The sequence below is a fragment of the Odontesthes bonariensis genome, chromosome 4, assembly GCF_027942865.1.
Source record: "Odontesthes bonariensis isolate fOdoBon6 chromosome 4, fOdoBon6.hap1, whole genome shotgun sequence".
Taxonomy (NCBI): Eukaryota; Metazoa; Chordata; class Actinopteri; order Atheriniformes; family Atherinopsidae; genus Odontesthes; species Odontesthes bonariensis.
This window is the reverse complement of record NC_134509.1, coordinates 4870003-4891881: the sequence shown is the minus strand read 5'-3', so window position 1 is coordinate 4891881 and position 21879 is coordinate 4870003. Positions and strand designations below refer to the sequence as shown.

Genomic DNA, 21879 nt, shown 5'->3' with positions numbered 1-21879 from the left:
AACAACGTTAATCCCACATTTTAAATTGAATCAATAATAAATGTATACATTGACTGTTTAGCCAACCAAAGGTATCTCCACCTTTCTGGTGACTGCAGCAGAAAGACACTCTTTTATTTTCGCACAGTTTGCATTTGTGTCAAGTGACGTTTTAGGTCTGAATGGGTTTTTCTCTGGAATGTGTGAAATCTTATCATTGCCAGTTTAGCTAACCAAATGCTGGGATCAAGCTGCAAACTCCTGTCCTTCCAATTCCCCTTATCAGTGGAAGTGTCAAACAAACGCACACATTGTTATCGTTTATTTGGGGGAAAAAAACTATGTTGACAATGCCTACAACTCAAATGGAATGGTTTAGTAAATTATGCTCTGGCTTTATTTTTTATTTTATATGTTTATATATATATATATTCATATATATTAAGATGAGAATCTTTGTTCGCGACAAAAACAATAAAGTAAATGCAGTATTTACTGAATTGTGAATAACGTATTAAGAGGTTAATCAGCATTTCATTCCAATGATTCAATCAGCTGTAAGACATTTCAGTAATTAATGTTTATTTAGAGATATTAAAGACTGAGAGAAGGAGACATCATAAATGAAGGAATAACTTCCATACATGCATGTGCATCAGTTCTCTAAAGATTTTACCTTTTTCTGTATCCATGACAGGTTTGAAGATTTCTAATCCCATTGGCTCCAGGGTCCATCCACTGTTCAGCCAAGCCACAGCCAGGCTCACTTAGGAGGGAGACCAGCAGGGAGACGCAGAGACTCCCCCACAACGTCCACACTGTGTCCTCCATCCCACTCCATTTTCAGCACCATGTCAATCCCGAGCAGCAGCCCAGAAAGAGAAAGCTCCAGTGGGACTCAGCTTGAGTGCCCCTCTACTCCTCCTGGCATGGACCTGGACCCTCTCTCAACGGGCAGCCCAGTGCTCAGCCCAGACTCTTCTTCCCATGATGCAGTGCTGTCAGCACCAGCACACTCCCCAGCAGACTCTGAGAACCTGAGTCCTGATGAACTTGAGCTGCTGGCCAAACTGGAGGAGCAAAACAGGTAAAGTTAGCAGCCCTGTGACAAACTGTAAAGCAAAGCTGTTATGCAGCTTAGCTTGTTGCTGTGATGAAATGGCAAACTTATGCAGGTTGCTCAACACCTTTCACCCAATGGCAGCTTGGATAGGGTCCAGCCGCCATGGAAAACTGATGGATGTATCTGATATGGTTAGGATACTGTCAGTTAAGTAATTAGAGTAACACATTTGAGTGTAGTACTTTAAAATGTTATTCATTTTCAGATTAGCCTTGCTTGGTGTGTCATCTTATTCTGGAGGAACACAAAACTACATTACAGCACTTTATTACATTATGCCAGCTTTGGAAATTTATTTCAGTATTTTTTGCAAATGAGTTATAAAATTTGACAATTCCGTTTGTAATGACATAATAGGTCTAACCAATTGTATCACTGCTTTTTTTTAATCCATATTTGTCAGCACAAGATGGGCTGCAGCTTCACTGCCTCCAACTTAATGTCATTTTATATTTATATTAGTTTAACTGGACTCAAAACGGACACTGTCAAAGGTTATTTTATCAGACGACACTGCAAATGTAGATCAGTGCTAGTTCATTTTCAGGTGTTCACTTGCTGTTTCTGACTTGCGTTGTCTCATAAGAGGAGCAAAACACTGTAAATCAGATCAGCGTTCTCAGAAATTCAAATTCTGAATGTTCTGTATGACTAATATCAAAATTATTACACTAAACTATCTTAGAAAATACTGACATTCACAGTGTATTGCCATTCTGTCTGAAAATGCCAAAGTATGATTTTTTTTTTTTTTTTTTTTTTTTTAGCCATATTGCTCAGACCTACTATGTCCCCACTGTACTGTTGGTAGAAGGATGATCAGGCGGGGCATGCTAACATTTGCAGCTAGTGTTACAGCAAACAAGATAGATAGATAAATAAATACTTTATTAATCCCAATTTGGAAAATTGTTTTGTTGCAGCAGCATACAGTAAAGATATGAAAACAATTAAAGTAGTAAAAACAAGCGAATAGAATAGAATAAAATAAATAAAAATAGTGAATGAACATTCGCTATGTACAAATCTACAGTATTTATTTATTTATTTTTTATTTTTTTGTTATTATACAAACACTTTTGTTCACAGGCCATGCCTAGTAACAGTTGCTAAGCTGTGATTTGATAATTGCTATTGTGGGGGGTGGTTCAGTGAACAATCAGAAATTACTTAAGGAGCAGTATGCTGCCCGGATGTTAATTAACTGAATACCAGGTTTAAAAATGGCACCAACTTGCGTGATTTAATGTTGGAGCTGTTAGCCTGAGAAAGGCATAGAGCGAACTTATTTGCGGTTGGAGATGATGCTGTCAGCAGTTTTACAGACATTTCTGGTACAGTAGTTGTTTGTGGAGCTTTATGGGCAGCATTTATTATTATCTACGTTATTGCAACACTGCTAGTGATTAACGAGAGCAGTTAGAAGAAGTTGCCATGTACACATCTCTTAAAGAGGACCTTTCAAGCTTTTTGGATTTTTTATTTTTTTTCTCTTACCCAAGTGTTTTATATAGCTCATGCTACTAAAAGGTCTGCAGAATTACACAGACTAAAATTCACACCATAGGAGTTGGTGAGTGAACTAAGATAAAAAGATTAATCTTAAATGGGTTGGAGTGTTTTGGTGCATCGGTGACTTGTTCTCATTAACAATCTGTTTCACATTTTATCTTTAATGGTCCACCAATGCAGAAAAATGCTTTCTGTTTTGATGAGACTTAACCTCAACATAGACAAAAAAATATATAGCAGTGCTGTTATATTTTAAGTTTCAGTTCCACTTTTGGCAAATGGATGAGACAAGCAACTTTAAGGAATCAGACGTGTGGGGTCAAAGTGGGAATCAACTCAGCACCCCCCCGAGATAAAGAGCAGTCTCTTTAATCACATCATATCTGCTCTCTGGCAAACTGCAGATCCACAGCCTCCAAAAGGATGAAAAGAATAAATAAGTATGTTTGAAGAAAACATTTCGCTCGTCTTTATTTAGGCCACAGCTAATAACCCTTTCTAATGGTTATTTGTCAGACTGACTCACAGGGAGCAGAGTTAATGGCCAAACAACCTCACTTCCACCACAAGAGAGAAAACACAGCCTGACCTTGTAAACAAAGACGTTAATGTTGTTCTTTACCATTGTCATTGTCATGTGGGAGCCCATCCAGCTGCCTGTGATATCCTCATGTTTGAGAAAACCAGCCCTGAGGCTTTTGGTGCAGCTCTTGGGTTGTCACAATGCGCCTCACCTTCTGGGACTCTTGATACTTGTATCAGCTTACCTTTCACTTTCACAGCTTGTTTGTCATACAAGAGAAACAAACCTCATAAACTGTCTGCTCACAGGTTGCTCGAGGCCGATTCCAAGTCGATGCGATCAATGAGTGGCTCGAGACGCAACAGCGGTTCCTCACTGGTGTCCAGCTCCTCGGCCTCCTCAAACCTGTCGCACTTGGAGGAAGATACCTGGATTCTGTGGGGCCGCATTGTCAATGAGTGGGAGGAGTGGAGACGCAAAAAGGACAAACTTCTAAAGGTGGGAGTCGAAGGTCGAAATGAAAAAAAAAAGAGAGAGAATTTCACATGCGGCACTTTCCTTGTATATGTGTGTCCTCTCTGTCCCTGTGTGCCCTCTGTCAAAAAAAGAGAAGTCCCTGGGGGAAAGAAGATGGATGACAGAGGAAAAACAAGTCAGGACAATATGGGAGAGAAAATAAATTAAGCAAAAGTGCATTGACTGCTTAGCCTGGGAATTCCCATGCTGCTTTGCGCGTGATTTCATTCACACTGCAAAGGCAGCCTGGAAACCACCGCCCTTATTTTTGCCTGAGTTAGGGAACCAATCACAGAACGGGGGGGGCAGCAGCAAGACGGTGACGACGTCTATGCGCGACACCGAAGCTTGTAGAGTGTTAATCCAACATGGCAGCAGGCACAACGTTACCGTTCGATGCAGCCTTAGAAAGTGTTTTAAGTAGCTTAGAACGCAAGTTTACTTTTAAAAATAATCGTTAAGCGCCATCATCTTCTCATACACAGTAAAGCGTCTTCTTCTTCCTCGTCGAATTTCTGTCGTTCTACATACCGTAAATCCTCTAATATAGGCCGGGGCCTTTATTCACTCACGTGCATCTTGGTCCCGGCCATTATTGGAAGGAGGCCAGAATTAGAGACAGGCCTCTATTTCTATTTGAGCAAAACGGACTACCAGTGGAATGAATAAAAACGAGATTTTGTGTCTATTTGAACTTATAAAATAGACAAATACCGGCAATTCAGGCTAAATTCCAGTGTAGTACCAGTAATATGGTAACAGAAACGTAGCAAACATACCGGTACCAGTAGACTGCGGTCAAGTGAGCCGCCACTCGTTCATCCGCGGCTCACTTGACCGCAGTTACCAGTAGTGCATTGTCACTTAACCATGGTGATAATTAGGCTACCGGTATTTCATCTCCTCTTCATCTCTCCCCGTAATCTCCTCATCACTCGCGCCAGTCTCTACAACAAGTTCATTATTGTACAGTTCTTCTTCGTCCTCCTCATGTTCTGCTGCCTGTCTGTTCTCTTCCTCGCGCAGACGGGCAGCAGCGCAGGGCTGTAAAAAACGATATCGGTAGTTTGGCCGTTATTGCAAGTCACAGTGGACAGGCTCACTCACGATCGTGATCTCATTCGAATGCGATAGTGATAGAAGTGAATGCTAATTTCAACATACCATATATCTTACTTATTTATTTTTTATTTTACTTAATTTTGCTTTAACTTTGTTGTTACCGGTAATCTGACTGTAAAGCGCATTGAGCTGCAAGTCTTGTATGTTACGATCACAAGTACCGGTATAATGTTGAGGCTGCCCAGAGAAATCGTTGGTTCTAATTATAGACCCGGCCTGTATAAGAGTCCGGCCAGTATTTACCTCCTCCGACAGCGAGACCGGCCAATATTAGAATCCCGGCCAGTAATGGAATACAGGCCAATATTAGAGGATTTACGGTACGTCATCTGGTATAAGTGATACAAATGGCTATGAATTGCGCGCAAAGCAGCATGGGAAGAACCAGATGCCATTTGATAGACATTCGTAGCGCCCAATAAACGGCTCTAGACATTCGTAAACCACGCCTCAAATACTAGAAAATGCACACCTAGTTTCCAGACCACCATCTCATCGAGATGTGGACGCGTTAGCCAGGCTATTGACTGCCTGCAAAGTCTATGATGCAAGAAAACAAGAGTGAAGAGATCCTCATAGGAGTTCTTTTCTCATCTGTCTGCTCTTCTGACAAGCTTAAAGGGATAGTTCGCCTCTTTTGACATGAAGCTGAATGACATCCCATATTAGCAACATCATTTATGAACATGTTCTTACCCCCTGCTGCGTCCTGTGAGCAGAGTTCCAGCCTCGTTTTGGTGTTGATGAAGGTAGTCCGGCTAGTTTGCTAGGGTCCCGAAAATAAAGCCTCTTGCTTCTCAAAACAATATGCGTTCAAAAGAGTAATACATTTGCATCACAAAATCGTTAGCCAGAAAAAGTCAAACCTCACAATCGCTTGGCGCTATTTTTGCCTCCCTTCATATCAATGCGTTCAGCCACCTAGCGATAGCCGCACTTGTTACGGTGTTTGCTGCTCGGTCTGCACAGTTTACACAGCACGCAGTGATACGAAGGGAGAGAGAAATGGTGCCAAGCGATTGTGAGGTCTGACTTTTTCCTGGAGAACGATTTTGTGATGCAAATGTATTACTCTGTTGAACGCATATTGTTCTGAAAAGCAAAACGCTTTATTTTTTAAACCCCAGCCAACTAGCCGGACTACCTTCATCAACGCCAAAACGAGGCTGGAACTCTGCTCACAGGACGCAGCAGGGGGTAAGAAGATGTTCATAAATGATGTTGCTAATATGGGATGTCATACAACTTCATGTCAAAAGAGGCGAGCTATCCCTTTAATCCCTCAAATTTGCATCTCTCAGTACATTTAAAACAAATGTAGAAATCCATCTTGAATGTCTTTGTCTCTCTGGCCCCTAGGAGTTGATCAGGAAGGGCATCCCCCATCACTTCCGCGCCATCGTCTGGCAGCTGCTGGGCAATGCCACCGACATGCCGGTGAAGAATCAGTACTCTGAGCTGCTGAAGATGTCATCCCCCTGTGAGAAGCTCATCCGCAGAGACATTGCCCGCACCTACCCCGAGCACGAGTTCTTCAAAGGGCAGGACAGCCTGGGGCAGGAAGTCCTCTTCAACGTCATGAAGGTGAGTGCGGGCATTTCATCACGGGTTGATGGGTAGCCTCGAAGAAAAAGGCAAGACCTGTGCTGCAATCCTCTGTGTTGGTAACAGGTGTGGCCAGAGGAATCATTTTCAGGTTGTCTGTCCACCCCATCATCATAAACCAGATGTTTTTAGGAGCTCCTTGAGGGAATATCTTAAACATTTAGTGACATGGATACAGGAGAGTTATGACAGGTTTTCACAGCAGTGTCTAATAAGCTGCCACCACGGTGACCTTTTATAGCAAAACATCGAAGGTCAAGTCTGGACAAATCTTAGAAAACTGCAGTTTGGGTCGTTCACAACAGCGGTCATCCTTTAGCCTGGATATGGCCTGAAAAGCTATTTCTGTTAGAAAACTATTTCTGAAGTCTCTGTTCTCAAATGAAAGGTTAGGTTTTACGTTCATAATAAAACGGTGAGTAAACGGATCATGCACATACGGATCGGCACAGCCACAGACACCAGCTTGACTTCATTCTGGAAGTTTTTCATTGTAAGTTAAAAGGATCCAAAGTTATCAATTTGCAATACCTGAAAAGGGTAAATAGAACATTTAGCTCAGCTAGAAAAGTGGTAAAAGGAAAAAGAGACTATCTGGTGTCAAGGTACGGCTGCTTTGTGGAGAAAAACTTGCCATTAATTTGTAAGTGATTGCACTGGGCCTACATTAGTTGATAACATCCTAAAGGTTCCTCAGTTTTCATTCCCTGGTAATAATGATGATAATCTTAACTGGTACATCAATTCAGTTCCAGAAGTATAAATAAAGACCCTTCTCTGTTGCAATTTTATTTTTTGACGCAAGTCAAAAAGCAGAAAAAAGGTTTCCGGTCTTCTGGCCGCTGCACATTTAGCCCTGATTGGAAATATTTGGCCGAAGGGTTAAAGACGGTCACCAAAACATTTTGTGCTTATGTTGAAGTTTAAAAAAACATGTTAAATGCCTGCCTTTACTTGAAATGTTTTTTTTAATATTATTTATACATGTTTTTAATTGTTCTAACAGTTTATATCCTTGGCTGCGAGCTGTCAGTCTTCTTCGTTTTTACCTCTTTACTTCTTTCACTCAGTGTTACCAACACAAACTCCAGTTCAGCAGCATTTTTCCAGCCATCAGTATGATGTTCAAGTAGGATTCATTGTTTTGGGTGGAGAAATACTTTTGTAATCTCCAAAAGGGTAATTTTTTTCATTTTATTGATTTACAGTAATTTAATATATATGATTTATATATAATATACTGATTACAGAGATTGTAAATTTGACAAAAGCAGCGAATTCTCATATTGAAGAAACTAGCAACGTGATATTCCTCCCTTTTTTCCGATAATCTTGCTCAAACAATGAAGTGTGTTATTTCAGAACGACATCCTGAAACCAGAGTGTCATTTTGTCATTTTGAACAGCTCATCCTGCAGTAAACTGGAACTATATAAATGATTTTAATTATCGTCCATCCTTGATTTGATTTTGTTCCTAAGAAAAGAAAAAGAATACAGAGACACACGACTTGTGGAAACGTGCTGTTAACCACCATGGAAACCAGCTTGTTGATTGTCCGCAGATCAGTTGAGGTCTGTTGTAGCTGAACTGGTCAGGAAATGAAGAGATCTCTGGTGACTTGCTCATCCCATTGCTTGCAGTCTGAATGTTCAGTCCAGATTACAGATGTCATTTTTCTACAAGCACACAACAAAGCAAAAGTAATGTAATGCTGTAATGCCTGTTGGTGTTTTCCAGGCATACTCTCTGGTGGATCGTGAGGTGGGATACTGCCAGGGCAGTGCTTTTATCGTTGGATTGCTTCTAATGCAGGTAACTGTCAAATTTTACCCATACTTCTTATTTTTCATGAAGAATCAACATTGGGAGTCTGAGCTTAAAGCAATACTATGTAACTTCTCAAAAAGCCCATTATGGAGCTCCCCCTACAGGCTTGGAGGTAATGTACGGTTACGACACTTTCGTAAATACAACACCCTTTCACGTTTCACGGGTGGCAAGTAAGCCACACAGCGATCACAATAACACCACAAAGAAGCGTACGCGAGAGTATATCTAGCATCAATGTTCAAGCGTGATATAGCAAGCTTGCTAACATCGCTAACGAGAGGTCTTGCTAGCGGCTAAACCTAGCGAAATCAGTTGAAAATATTTTTCCTCAGTTATAACAAACTAGCGAGTCACTTTCCGAACACAGTGAAACATCAAGCAAGTACAACACAGCACAAAGCATGGCAGCAAATAAGCTACTTACTAATCCAGCAGAAAGGTGGCTAGCTCTGAATCGAACTTGTATCCAAATGTTTCTTTCAGCTCTCGCCAACGAGTAAAAGCTGTTCCGAGAGCAACTCTAGTCCGGTCTCTTGCTTTGTCGGCCTCTCTCTTTCTATCCCTTGCTTCATCAGTCAACGTCTTCTTCTGTTTCTTCGGTGCCTCTGCCATGATGATCGTACTGACAATGTTGCGCTAGCTTAGCCTTATACCTGGGAGCGTGAGAGGGGTCTATTTGTTTTTGCAGTAGGTGTGCCAGAAAGCAAATCGAAGTTTTTCCGCTCAGCTCTCGGGCCGGTCCAGCAAAGTTACATAGCGCAGTTATTCCAACTCAGACCCCCGAAGGGCATAGGAGACAGACCAATCGTAATATTAAAACTCATTCTAGTCGCACAATTTTTTTCAAGCTGTTATTTTAAGGTAGAAATGTTACATAGTATTACTTTAACGGTGACAGGTCCCAGTAGATTTCTTGCATTCTAATGTTGTTGTCTCTAGAGGTTTTCTTTCAAAAATTTGAGCCATTGTGTCACAAACAGTTCAGCATAAGCAGCATCACTCCCCCCCTCTTGCCTTCTCCCAGATGCCAGAAGAGGAGGCATTTTGTGTTTTTGTGCGTCTAATGCAAGAGTACCGTCTGAGGGAACTGTTCAAACCCAGCATGGCAGAGCTCGGCCTCTGCATCTACCAGTTTGAATATCTGCTACAGGTAAAAAGGAAGCGGGAGATCCTTTATACAAACTTGCATTGTGACTGTTGTCCACAAGGGAGCAGCAAAACACTGTTTTACATTTCCTCGCAGCACTTCCTTCTCTGGTACGTTTTTTTGGGGCTTCTATTTAGCATTTTGAGGCTTGAAGTTGTGTCGTTCTGCTTCCTCAGGAGCAACTTCCCGAACTGAACGTTCATTTCCGCTCTCAGAGTTTCCACACATCCATGTACGCGTCGTCCTGGTTCCTCACCCTTTTTCTCACCTTTCTCCCACTACCTGTTGCCACACGCATCTTCGATATTTTCATGTATGAGGTAGGAAACATTTGTGAATCTACAGAGAGACGTGCTTTGTCTGTGTATCTTTAATTTGTGAATGCAAAAATGTACAAATGTTTGACCTTTCCTCAGGGCCTAGAGATTATCTTCCGAGTGGGCCTGGCCATCCTGCAGTACAACCAGACTGACCTCATTCAGCTGGACATGGAGGCCATGTCACAGGTAAACAACTGCAGCTGTGTGTTACTTTCTGCAGAAATTAGTGTCATGTTACAGATTCAGCCACAAAACAAAAGCTCCACGTCCCAATTTCCCCTCTGCACGCGAGCTTCCTGAGCAGCTAAGTTAAGATCTGAGCTTCTCTCATTCAACGTGCTGGTTTACCTCTATTATATACAGAATTGAACAGTGCTGCGGTGTTGATTTTTGATCCCTGTTCGTGGAGCTTGATTTCTAAAACAAAAGATTTTGCCCGTTCGGTATATCATCTATGATCTGAATGCAGAAGGTTTAACAGTAATGCATAACGCTCATTAAAAGTCAAACTTGTTCATAGTGTCTGATCTTCAATTGAAGAATTCTAGTACACTGTACCTGCCAGCTCTTAGGGAGTCACACGGTCGTTATTCTCTTTCTTTCTTATTCAAATGAACAATTGTTTATTCTGTAAGATGTAAGAGCATTTTAACTTTTTTTTTTTCAATCAAACGAAGCTAGATTTTGAGACTCTTTTACATAAATGATGTAAAAAATGGCCAGTCCTAGTCACTGAGCAGCTAGAAATGTATCATTGATGTTTCTGACGACATTATAAATGATGGATGAATAATTCTTTAATCTTATAATTATGATTATTGAAAACATATCACCTACCATCAAACTAATGAACTGTCATTTTGCTCTTTAATATAATGGGATGAAAATATGTGAAAGTAAAGGGATTTTGCAGATACTGCTGATACGTTTGACTTTATATGTATATAAAGTATTTATTTCTTGGCAGATATTTCCTGTTTTTTATTTGACTTTTTTATTTCTTTCTTTCCTGGCACTAAATTTTTAACACTCATGCAACTAATAACTTAAAAATAGATACTTGGATACACACTGCTCATTTCCTGAAGTGCAAATGTATTAAACATGATATGAATCAGTTAATTAGATACATTTTTTTAATTAGATTGGAAGCACATAGGTTTTTTTTTTTTTGCCTTTGAATCACAGCATATTCTAGCAATCGTTGCTCCACAGACATAGCAGCTGGTGTATTTCCACATGCAGGTCCATGGTGGTTCTTCTTTGGTTATTTAAACTGTGTCTGTCTGCCTCTTCATAGAATTTTAATGAGCATCTTTGTCGCATGTGTTTTTCCCTCTGGGTCTACCAGCATTTCCAGAAGGTGATTCCCCACCAGTTTGACAGCTGCCCCGACAAGCTGATCCTCAGGGCCTACCAGGTCAAATACAACCCCAAGAGGATGAGGAAGTAAGAATGCTTATTACTCGGCGAACCTTTTGTGAGACCAGAGGCCGAAGAGGCTTCATGTAATGCTTTGACTTTCACACCGAAGCACACTCGCATCCGGTGTTGAGTGATGCGTGCTTGTTTTGTTTTTCTGAGCTGCGATAAATTGGGAAAAATCATTTTCCTCTTTGTGATGTTTGCTTTACGAGCATCGTAATTTGAATGAAACCCCAATCGGTGAAGCAAAACACTAATGAGATGAGTTTGTCCTTTTCCCTTTTTTCAGGCTTGAGAAAGAATACACCGCAATCAAGAACAAAGAAATGGAGGAACAAATTGAGATTAAGGTGCGTGTGTTTTCTATATTGATGCTTGACAAGATATTGTGATAAAAAGCTTCATAGATAATAAATGTTCGGTACTTTTCTTCTCTAACTTCTCTCAGAGATTACGCACAGAAAACAGACTGCTAAAGCAGAGGATTGAGACTCTGGAGAAGGTAAAAGAACGGCCTCCCATGTCATCTCAATTCTAATTTAAATCAGCAGCATCACTGAAGCAAAATATCCAGATTAGTTTGGGGGAGGACTTTAGTTTAATACTGTAATGACTTCTAAACTTGTTTTTTAGTTCCCTCCCCTGCAGTGCTTGTTCGTGTATGTATGTATGTATGTGTATGTGTGGGTGTGGATGTTTTCTCCAGCACTCTGCTGTTAAAGTCTTCAGGTTTTTAACGTTTCCTCTTCTGTCATGTACTTTTTCTCAGAGAGATCTCATTGCTGCCTCTTCTCTTGCTCACAAACACGTCCTCTTTACTCAACGTTTGCTCCCTCAACCTCTGATTTCATTTGTAATTCTCCCTTTAATTGTCTCGTGAGTTTTTCTCGTTGTTTATCCTTCCTGGCGTCCCACTGTTTTTCACTCTCTTCATCACTTATTTTCATCCTCTTGTTCCTCTCCTTGGTTGCGTTGTAGGAGAGTGCCGCTCTGGCAGACAGATTGATACAGGTAGAGTACTGTAAACCACTTTCCAACAGATCTTGCTAACCTCTGTCCTACTCACACCTACCTGCTCTGTTCTCCTGCACTGCCTCTCTCCCTGTTTTTACCCGTAACCTGACAAATACGCATGAAAGATTGTTTTTGTTGTTAACTTGCTCAGCCCACAAAACCATTGTGTTATCCCTGAATGCACATAGTGTTATGACGATACAAGGTTGCACAGTCCCTGCATGTGGCATGTCAAAGTTTGTCATTTTTGCTACCATTAATGTCACAACCTTAAATCATAATTAGTTGGGAGGGTGTTGAAAAGGCTCTTTTTTTTAAAAAAAATTTAAAAAAGCAGTGTTTCTTAAATTTACTGTGACTTTTGTTTTATTGCAGACACTATGAAGCAAAGAGTTTTCATGTTTTTTCTTGTCACATTAATTTGATTTGTTAACACACACACATTTTTGCTTTTCAGACCTGCATCACATTACAAATTAAAAAAAAAATAGGGATTGTGAAGATTTGTAATGTTGCAATTCTTTCTCACAGTGCTTAAAGTGATACTCCGGAGTAGATTCAACCTGGGGTCATTTGAACCGTGATATCCAGCCAAGTAGCCCACCCGCAGTTTTTTCGATATTGGCTGAACATCAGCTGAGTTACAGAGTTATCCCGAATAGCTTAGTACAAGCGCTAATGGGACCTGGCAGTATCTCCAAAATTACCACACTAAAATCACATGTAATGACACCAAACTTCTACAGTAGTACAAATATGGTCTGTACTCACAAAGCGATGCATTTGGAAGTTTGTACATAGTCCAGGAGTTTATTATTATCAACACAAGCCTGATAGCTTCTCTGCAGCTAAAGCTGCGTCAGGGAGCTGGGAGCTTCAAAGTAAGATGAGGGTTGGTCTACTACTGTAGACAACAAAGTATATGCTATATTCTACATGATTTTTTATGAATTTTTATGTTGTAGAGTTGTGAAATTATTTTATCAATGGAGAAATTGAGAAGCCTTGCTTTGTTGTCTACAGTAGTAGATCAACCCTCATCTTACTTTGAAGCTCCCAGCTCTCTGAAGTGACGTCAACGCAGCTTTAGCTGCAGAGAAGCTATCAGGCTTGTGTTGATAATAATAAACTCCTGGACTATTTTCAAACTTCCAAATGCATCGTTTGGTGAGTACAGACCATATTTGTACTACTGTAGAAGTTTGGTGTCATGGCATGTGATTTTAGTGTGGTAGTTTTGGAGATACTGCCAGGGTCCATTAATCCTTGTACGAAGCTATTCGGGATAACTCAGTAACTCAGCTGATGTTCAGCCAATATCGAAAAAACTGCGGGTGGGCTACTTGGCTGGATATCACGGTTCAAATGACCCCAGGTTGAATCTACTCCGGAGTATCACTTTAAAAGACATGCTGGCATTGACGATGCCAACAGGTAGCTTTTCAGGTGTTGCAGGAAGAAAAGGCAAACGCATCTTCTCAGTTTCTTTCCTTTTTAAAGTTCTCCACATACTCTATATTAGTGACAGGTCAGGACTGTTGGCTGGCCAATCCAGTACCTGTACCCTCTTCTTCTTCTGCCATTGTTTTGTACGAAGTGTAGAATGTTTTTTTTTTTTGTGTGTGTGTGTTCTTTTTCGTTTTGAAGGCAGCATATGTTGCCCTAAAATCTCTGTGATTTTCACATAGTGAATCGCTGTATATTAACTAGTGAGATCAAGCTGACTAGAAAAAACATGAAGTACCTTTAAACTGTCTGCAGTGGAATGAAAGTCAAAATAAATGTAGGAATCACTCCATTTTGTTCTGTTTTTCATCATCCATATCGTCCCAATGTTTTATAAGTTGAGGTTGATCAAGTTTTCATTCGATATGCCTTTAGTTCACCAAAATGTGCAGTAACTGGGGAAATGTGCCATTTGCTTTCTTGCCAAAAGTTAGATAAAAATATTCTGTGCTTAATATGATGCTGCTGCCAGCAGACTGATTGGGTCACTAATAAGACTAAAGACCTTCAAATATTGAAGGATTGAAGCTTCTTTTAGAAATAGAATCCAGGTAAATAAGCAGGTGTAGTCCTCCACAGGATTTGAATAATAATGGCTTCCTCTTGGTCGTCCACAGTCATGTCTTTTGTCTTTTTTCGTGTATAAGATGAGGTTAATGAAGGGGAAAGGCACTGGCAGGCAGTTACTTTATGTTCTGACTGAACCAGGCTAATTTTTTTTCTCTCTTTACCATTCATGTTTGGAATGAAGCCTTCTGGCTATGCTTCATGTTTAAATCCCTGATATGAGTGGCACTGATTTTGTTATCTAACAAGTTTGCAAGAAAAAAAAGCCCTATTCCGAATATCTTACATTGAAGACATAACAAACCTGCTTCATGACATATATCCAAGTTCCCCTGAACCTAAAAACACTGCGTTCCTCACTGTTGCTCTTTATTCTTACGTTGCCTGCATTTTAAAGTTGGAACCCTTGTGCTCCTCTGGCGTGCTAATTACAGGGTCAGGTGACAAGAGCACAGGAAGCCGAGGAAAACTATGTGATCAAGCGGGAGCTGGCTGTGGTGAGGCAGCAGTACAACACAGCCAACGAGAGCCTCGAGAAAGCCCAGGACGCCATCAGAGACCTGCAACAGCAGAGGGTAAATGAATCGACAGAAAGCTTTTGTTTCCGCCTTCTTCCAGCGTTAGCCAAGCTAACGGTCTGTTGACTCCAGCTTCACAACAGTCTTCCCCAAGAAAGTAAGGTTATCTTCGAAAATGGTCTGTTTCTTTGATGATAATATGTGCTCACAGAACCGCTGACCTTTCTTTTTTTTTTTTTTTTTTTGGAACTTCTTTTTATTTTCATTTATAAATTGCAGTCATACATTACATTAAATCCACAGCACAGGACAAAACAGAGCAGGTATATCCACAGGTATAAAAATACTCCACAGATGACAACATTCCACAAATTCAAACCAGTATTCTCAGAAGTTAGTTATTCATATGAAAACCAAAAAAAAAAAAAGAAATACAATAAAATAACAGTACAGAATATAAAAGTAAAAATAGATAGGAATATTAGTGATTGTTACTATATTAAATGAAAATGTAGGGCAATTCTTGTCCATTTCCATATAAAAGCCTCTGTTTTTAAGTGTAAAAATGCTGTCAAATTCTCTATATTATAAACCTCTTGGATTCTGTCTTTCCATTGTGCAATTGTTGGGGGTTGTGGCTGCAACCATGAGGCTGTAATAACTTTATTAGCAATCAAGAGAAGTGTTGGTAATAAATCTGTGTCATCATTTTCCTCAAGACCATCTGGTAGTACCCCTAGAATAAAATATGGTGGTTCTAGTGGTAAGTCTATTAATAAGCATTTCTTTATTTCTTTTTGTACATTTTGCCAGTAACCTGAGAGAATCGGGCAATCCCAAAAAATATGTGCATGGTCCCCCACCATACCACATCCCCTCCAACACTGCCCTGAGGTATTGCTCCATTTTGATGTCATTTGTGGGGTCCTGAAGTACCTCATTCTAATCTTCCATCCAAACTCTCTCCAGTTGGGACCTTTCTTAAAGCTGTTAAGGTCAGGGTCGTTATTTGGGCAAACATTTAAGTGGCGTTTAATGTTATCAAAGTTTAAATGCTTCCCTGCTGTCCCTCCTGGACCTTTGTAGACCACATTAGATCAAAAACACACATTTGTGACTCATGAGTTACTGAGTTAATGTCCGGTCAAGTCAACTTGTATACAAAATTTGCATTCCAGATCACTTGTTAATTGAATTCTCCATTGCAAAGAAAACATGGCCATGGCAGTACTCTTAGCAGTAGTTTCAAAGTGCTTTACAGATTATTTGTGTCACTCAGAAATCCATGATGCAACATTTTTATGTGCTTTTCATCTGTGCTGAGATGAAACGGGTGCAAGGCCTTTTCCAGATCTTTCTAGCTCTAGTTTTTCATTAGCTGCCCAGCTCTTTTAACACTTGCATGTGTTCAGCTGTACTCTTTCAGATACTGCTCACCTGCTGCAATTTTTTTTAGAAAGGATTGAAAACCAGCTATAACCAACTAACGTTTTCTAACCATTTTTCTGAGCATCCAGCATCTTTTTTTCTGTGTTTTTTCCTTGTTTGATAAACTTTTCATAGTGTTCGCTTTCATTTCCACATGCAGGACTTTAATATAATTATTTATATAATATATATATTATGTAATATAATTCTAACTATAATTGATGTATGACTTTTAATCATCTCTGTTATTTTGTTGTTTCCATGAAGAAAATTTCAAGTAATGTATCTCACCAGCTCAAAGCAAGTCATCATACAATGTAGTGTATTCTAATACTTTAATCAGACATTTGCTAAATGCTTTGCACACTCAGATTTCACATTCAAAACACGCATTTATTGGAAGAGTTGATTTCTTACAAGCTTCCTAACATGATATCATGTAGTTAAAAGTTCCACCTCAACCACCAACAGTTGTAAAAATAGTACATTTTGACAGTTTTAGCAATAATTAGTCAATGTGAACTATCGTAATGCTCACAAAGCAATGGCCGTTTAATCGAGTAGCCTCTTGCTTCACCCTGCTTAAAGATGGAAGTTGGATCGTCCAACTCTGCCCACATACAAGGTGTTTATCATTTTACTTTATGTCCCACTAACCCCAAACCACCCTGACCACTCAACTTGGATGGGTTTAGTTGGATGAGCCAACTGCAAATATACTGTTTTCAGGAGAGATTTAATATTTTTTAAGGCATGTGAAGGAATTGTACCCTCAATCAAGTATTTTTGAATTTATCTTGGTTCCACGACTGGAATGTAAAATATTTTAAATTTGCAGAAGGCTGAACGTATGATCCGCTGCAACATGTTGCTACTCAACTTGGAAGATAAAATCACATTGTGTTTGTGAAGAGCAGAAAGGAGCCTCTCTTAGTTTAATTTGCTTCGTTCACTCAGAACACGTAAGTACAGTACTACTGAAACGTCTTCAGACACTTATTTATACACTGCCTGGCCCAAAAGAAAAGTCACACACTCTAATATTTGATTGGACCACCCTTAACCAAGATTTTGTGATGGGAGAATTGAACCGCTGTGTAAAGTCCTGATCATCAAGATTCTCAATGTTGTCTCGACTGGACTCTGGTGGCCAATCCCCGTGTTAATATTTGATACCTCATGCTTCCTGAACTTATTTGAGACAATTTATACTGACAGAGTCATCTTACAAATATGTCTATGGCGTCAGGGAAGGGGGAAAAAAAATCAATATTTCCAGAAAAACGGGAAAGGTACAGTGATTTATTGAAACATGTTCTGTTATAAATGGAAAAACAGTATTTAAAGGCAAAGAATTGTTTTTACAATTTTGTCAAGCTTAAATTCAATATTTGTTATGACCATCTTTATTACACACAGCCTGAACCCTCTTACACAAGCTTTCATGTCATTTCTTTTTGTGAGTTTTGTGACCTGATCAAGCTGCGGGCACTGGTGTGATTACTGGCCCAGGTTGGGTAGGTAGGTGAGTTCCAATCAGGGGGTGTTTTAACCCGTATGACTAGTTTGTCCCAACCTCTATCCAGTGTTTCCCAACCGGGGGTACAGGGTGCACAGGGAGTTTTTTTTTAATTATTATTATTATTATTATTATTATTTTAATATTCATTTAAATATTTTTGTAAATATTAATAAAAAAAAAAGAGAAATGTTACTTGTTTAAGTTAGATAGGAAGATTATTTTGATTTAGTATTTATACTATTTTGGTTAATTATTTATATTTCAAGAAAATGTTTTTTTATTCTTATGTTGAATTCAACTGAGGTTAAAAAAAAAGAGAGAGAAAGCCTGAGAATTTTATGTTCAAGTTAAGGATATTAAATAAAATGATTTTCATGTAATAACCATTGTGTTGCTCTACTTTTGGAGAATCATCGCACGCGTTGTATGTGTGAGTGGATACTCAGGCCAAAAAAGGTTGGGAAACACTCCGTCTATCCCATGATATTCCAGAAAGAAGCATCTAAGTCCTGAATTCCAAAAAAAAAAAGGATTTTAAAAAAACACACGTGCTGTAACGTAAAGCTCTTGAAGCATGTGCATCAAAATGCATCAGCAAGGATGCCGGTGGTGGTGCTGACATGCAGGGTGACACAGACAGCTGGGGATCATATGACAAAAAACAGTCAAAGTAAAAAAAAAACAGTCAGAGTAAAACAGAGCAGCCAGTACAGGGCTCAGACTCAGCAGGGAAAACACCAGTTACATGGTAAGGTTCGTTTTGAGAGAGCTACTTTGACTTATTTGTGGTATCAACTGAGGTAGCTAACAGCAACACGCACATTGATGTAAGATATGTCTGACTGTATTTTGTTTCTTTAGCTTAGAAAAGAAGAGGTCATTTTCCATGTTTGATGAGACAAAAGATGCTAAGATAATAAGCCTTATTTTCATTATGCTGTAACATCCGTCTGAGTTATAATAGGCAAGGCATTTTTATTTATAGAGCACAATTCATACACAAGGCAATAAAATCATTAAAAATAATAATAATAATAATAATAATAATAAAAATAATCATTTAAAAAATGTAAAATAAAAAAAACATTAAAAATAATCATTAATTAATTTAAAAGCGAAGAGTGCAGATAAAACACTTTCAGGTGTCATATGCACAGCTGAATAGAACTGTTTTCAGCCTGGATTTAAACATGGTCAGAGTTGAGGCCTGTCTCACATCTTTTGGAAGACTGTTCCAGATTTTAGGAGCATAAAACTGAAACGCAGCCTCGCCTTGTTTAGCCTGTCCCTTGTCCACAGTGCTTAAGCCTACCTTACGTAATAATAAAGTCTGCACCTGAACCGAACTTTAGAACATGCAGTGAGTACTGCACATCCTGCTGAGATAATCTAAGTTTTCAGATAGTAGCTCTTTGGGAATCATATTTTTGGAGAAAAAAAATACAGTTTTATGCCTGTCAAACTGTGCATTTCCTATAGATGCAACTACAGAAAACTACAAAAAAACAAAAACAAATGATGTGTCTTTTTGACAAGCTGTCAGAAACAAAGTGGCTAAAGATACAGTTTAAGACAGGATCTTTTCTGTGTTGTCTTATTATGTGTAGATACAACGCTGGTTCATCCTTTTGAGTTGGGTGCCTTTTTGTTTTATTGATTCATTGGTCACTATTAAGTGGATTAACAAAAAACAAACACTTCCACATATTTGTCAGCTGATTGATATTTCATTTTGTCATCTATCTATAACAATAGAATATCTTTAATGATAATGAACACTGCAGCAATATAATTACCCTTCTGGGATAATAAAGAAATTATTGACTTGAATTGAATAGCTCTGAAAATGGTCAAGTGCAAAGACTGGACTGAAAACGATGCAAGAAAGCCTTTAAAAGACTTTGAAAGCCAGCAGAACTTTTGCAAAAGACCATTTTGATAGGTTTGAAAAAGGTCAAGAACCTTGAAAGCAAAATCATTAAGAGATGACTGGTGCTTCAATACCTTTGCACAGTACTGTATATGTGTTAGTTTCAAAATACATCTGCTGTTTGTCCTACTATCACAAAAACACAGCTTTGTGACAGTGCTGTTAACCACTGGTTTTCAGTTAAAATTCACAGTCACCTCAACAGCTCACTCTTATGTGTGTGACGGTGTACAGAGCAAGCAAAAGATTAGGTAAAATCCTAAGGATGTCAATCAAGAGAAAGTATGTTAAACGAGTTTTCTTTAAAAAATCAAATAGAAAGAAAAGGGGAAAAAGTAACTGATTTATCTCTCTGAAGTACATCATCGTGAAGGTGATTTTCATTCTGGCTCAGATTGCTGGCGCCCTTCACCCACCCAGGGTTCACACGCCTCCAGACACGCACAGTCGCCTTTGATAACAAAGACTGAAAAACCCAGTATGACAAATTGTGAATCTCTACTCACGCTATGCACTTGCCTAATTTGAAGATGTTGTATTTTAGCTCATAGGAAAGTATGTTTCCACTCTGTTTTTTCTGCTGCTCTCATCTGAGTAGTTTCACCTTGATGTGGTGACGTGAAAATCTGCCGTGGCTTTCTATATTCTGACGACACACTGAATCAGTGAGCCGACTAAATTGGGTTGATTGAGTAAGATTTTTACACAGACATATGAATACAAAATTATTTAGATCGTTGCACTCGTATCTTATTGGCAGGTGACATTTGATGCTCTGGGTGTATTCGTTAAAGAAATTACCCGGAACGCATTAAAGGGATAGTTCGCCTCTTTTGACATGAAGCTGTATAACATCCCATATTAGCAATATCATTTATGAACATTTTCTTACCCCCTGCTGCGTCCTGTGAGCCGAGTTCCAGCCTCGTTTTGGTGTTGACCTCACAATCGCTTGGCGCTATTTTCTCTCCCTTCATATCCTTAGCTAGGAAATTGTTTTATGAATTGGCTTTATATGAACGAATTGGATTATTTTATGAATACTTATGATTACAATTAATTGAATTCCAATTGGCTTGAATTGGACTTTATTTTCTAAGTGCCTTGAGAGGACATTTGTGGTATTTGGCGCTATATAAATAAAAATTTAATTGAATTGAAAATATCAATGCGTTCAGCCACCTAGCGATAGCTGCACCTGTTACGGTGTTTACTGCTCGGTCTGCACGGTCTGCACAGCAGGCAGTGATACGAAGGGAGAGAAACTAGCGCCAAGCGATTGTGAGGTCTGACTTTTTCTGGCTAATGATTTTGTGATGCAAATGTATTACTCTTTTGAACGCATATTGTTTTGAGAAGCAAAACCCTTTATTTTTTAAACCCCAGCCAACTAGCCGGACTACCTTCATCAACACCAAAACGAGGCTGGAACTCTGCTCACAGGACGCAGCAGGGGGTAAGAAGATGTTCATAAATGATGTTGCTGATATGGGATGTCATACAGCTTCATGTCAAAAGAGGCGAACTATCCCTTTAAGCTGTGGCCAGGAATCAAAGTTATCATCACCGTTTATCTGTTGCTCAGTGACAATTTCAGCTTTCTGAGAGAAAAGACTTGAGAAGTGCAACAGTGGCTGTTTTTGTCTTTAACAGAAAAAAGAAACAGAAAGAGATGTGGCAGAATTCGCACCTGTTAAAACACTAAGGGAAACTTTGTGAGTTCAACCGCTAGCGCTGACATTAGCATCCTCTGCTCTGTGTATTACAGTAAACGGAAAGCTGACCCAAGCATATGACTGTTTGTATTTAGTAGATGAGAAAGTACAACAAACCGACTTGTTCTAACGTTCTAATTTGATAACCAACGCCGTTGAAACCAGCGCCACAATATAGGTGCTTAACATGGTGCTGTTTGTTTTCAGTACACGGAGCAGTTTGTGAGCAATCTGCACACCCAGCTGGAACGGTCTCGGCTGCGTGAGGCCGAACTGCTCGGAGCGCTGAAGGAAATGCAAGACAAGGTGCTCGACCTGGAGAAGGTGCGCCGCCACACACACATTTCGCTGCGTGAGAACGAACACGATTAACACTGAGCGGAAAGAATGTGCGTCCGGAAATGTGTCATGTGTTATTGTCTAACCGATGACTTAAACTGTGTAAGTGTAACACGAAGCGAGACTGACAGAGTTTTCTGGCTTTTAGTTTGACTTCCTGTGCTGATGGATTGAAGAGTCCCTTGTGTAATTTTCACTGGGACATAATAGTGAAAGTCAAAAAAAGAAAATATTC

The 21879-nt window shown here is 39.5% G+C and overlaps 1 protein-coding gene across 2 annotated transcripts in view; it reads left to right on the top strand.

The window, feature by feature from the left end:
• Positions 1 to 21879, top strand: part of evi5l (ecotropic viral integration site 5 like) — a 48165-nt gene that overhangs the window by 13509 nt on the left and 12777 nt on the right. The window contains exons 2-14 of one of the 2 annotated variants that reach the window (XM_075462586.1): positions 677 to 1066; positions 3446 to 3635; positions 6135 to 6359; positions 8121 to 8195; positions 9238 to 9363; positions 9537 to 9680; positions 9777 to 9866; positions 11032 to 11129; positions 11395 to 11455; positions 11554 to 11607; positions 12084 to 12116; positions 14627 to 14767; positions 21513 to 21629. In XM_075462586.1, coding sequence (XP_075318701.1) covers positions 831 to 1066; positions 3446 to 3635; positions 6135 to 6359; positions 8121 to 8195; positions 9238 to 9363; positions 9537 to 9680; positions 9777 to 9866; positions 11032 to 11129; positions 11395 to 11455; positions 11554 to 11607; positions 12084 to 12116; positions 14627 to 14767; positions 21513 to 21629 — 1590 coding nt within the window. In that variant the 5' untranslated portion in view covers positions 677 to 830. The remainder of the gene's footprint in view (positions 1 to 676; positions 1067 to 3445; positions 3636 to 6134; positions 6360 to 8120; positions 8196 to 9237; positions 9364 to 9536; positions 9681 to 9776; positions 9867 to 11031; positions 11130 to 11394; positions 11456 to 11553; positions 11608 to 12083; positions 12117 to 14626; positions 14768 to 21512; positions 21630 to 21879) is intronic. The other variant, XM_075462587.1, reaches the window with a different exon arrangement.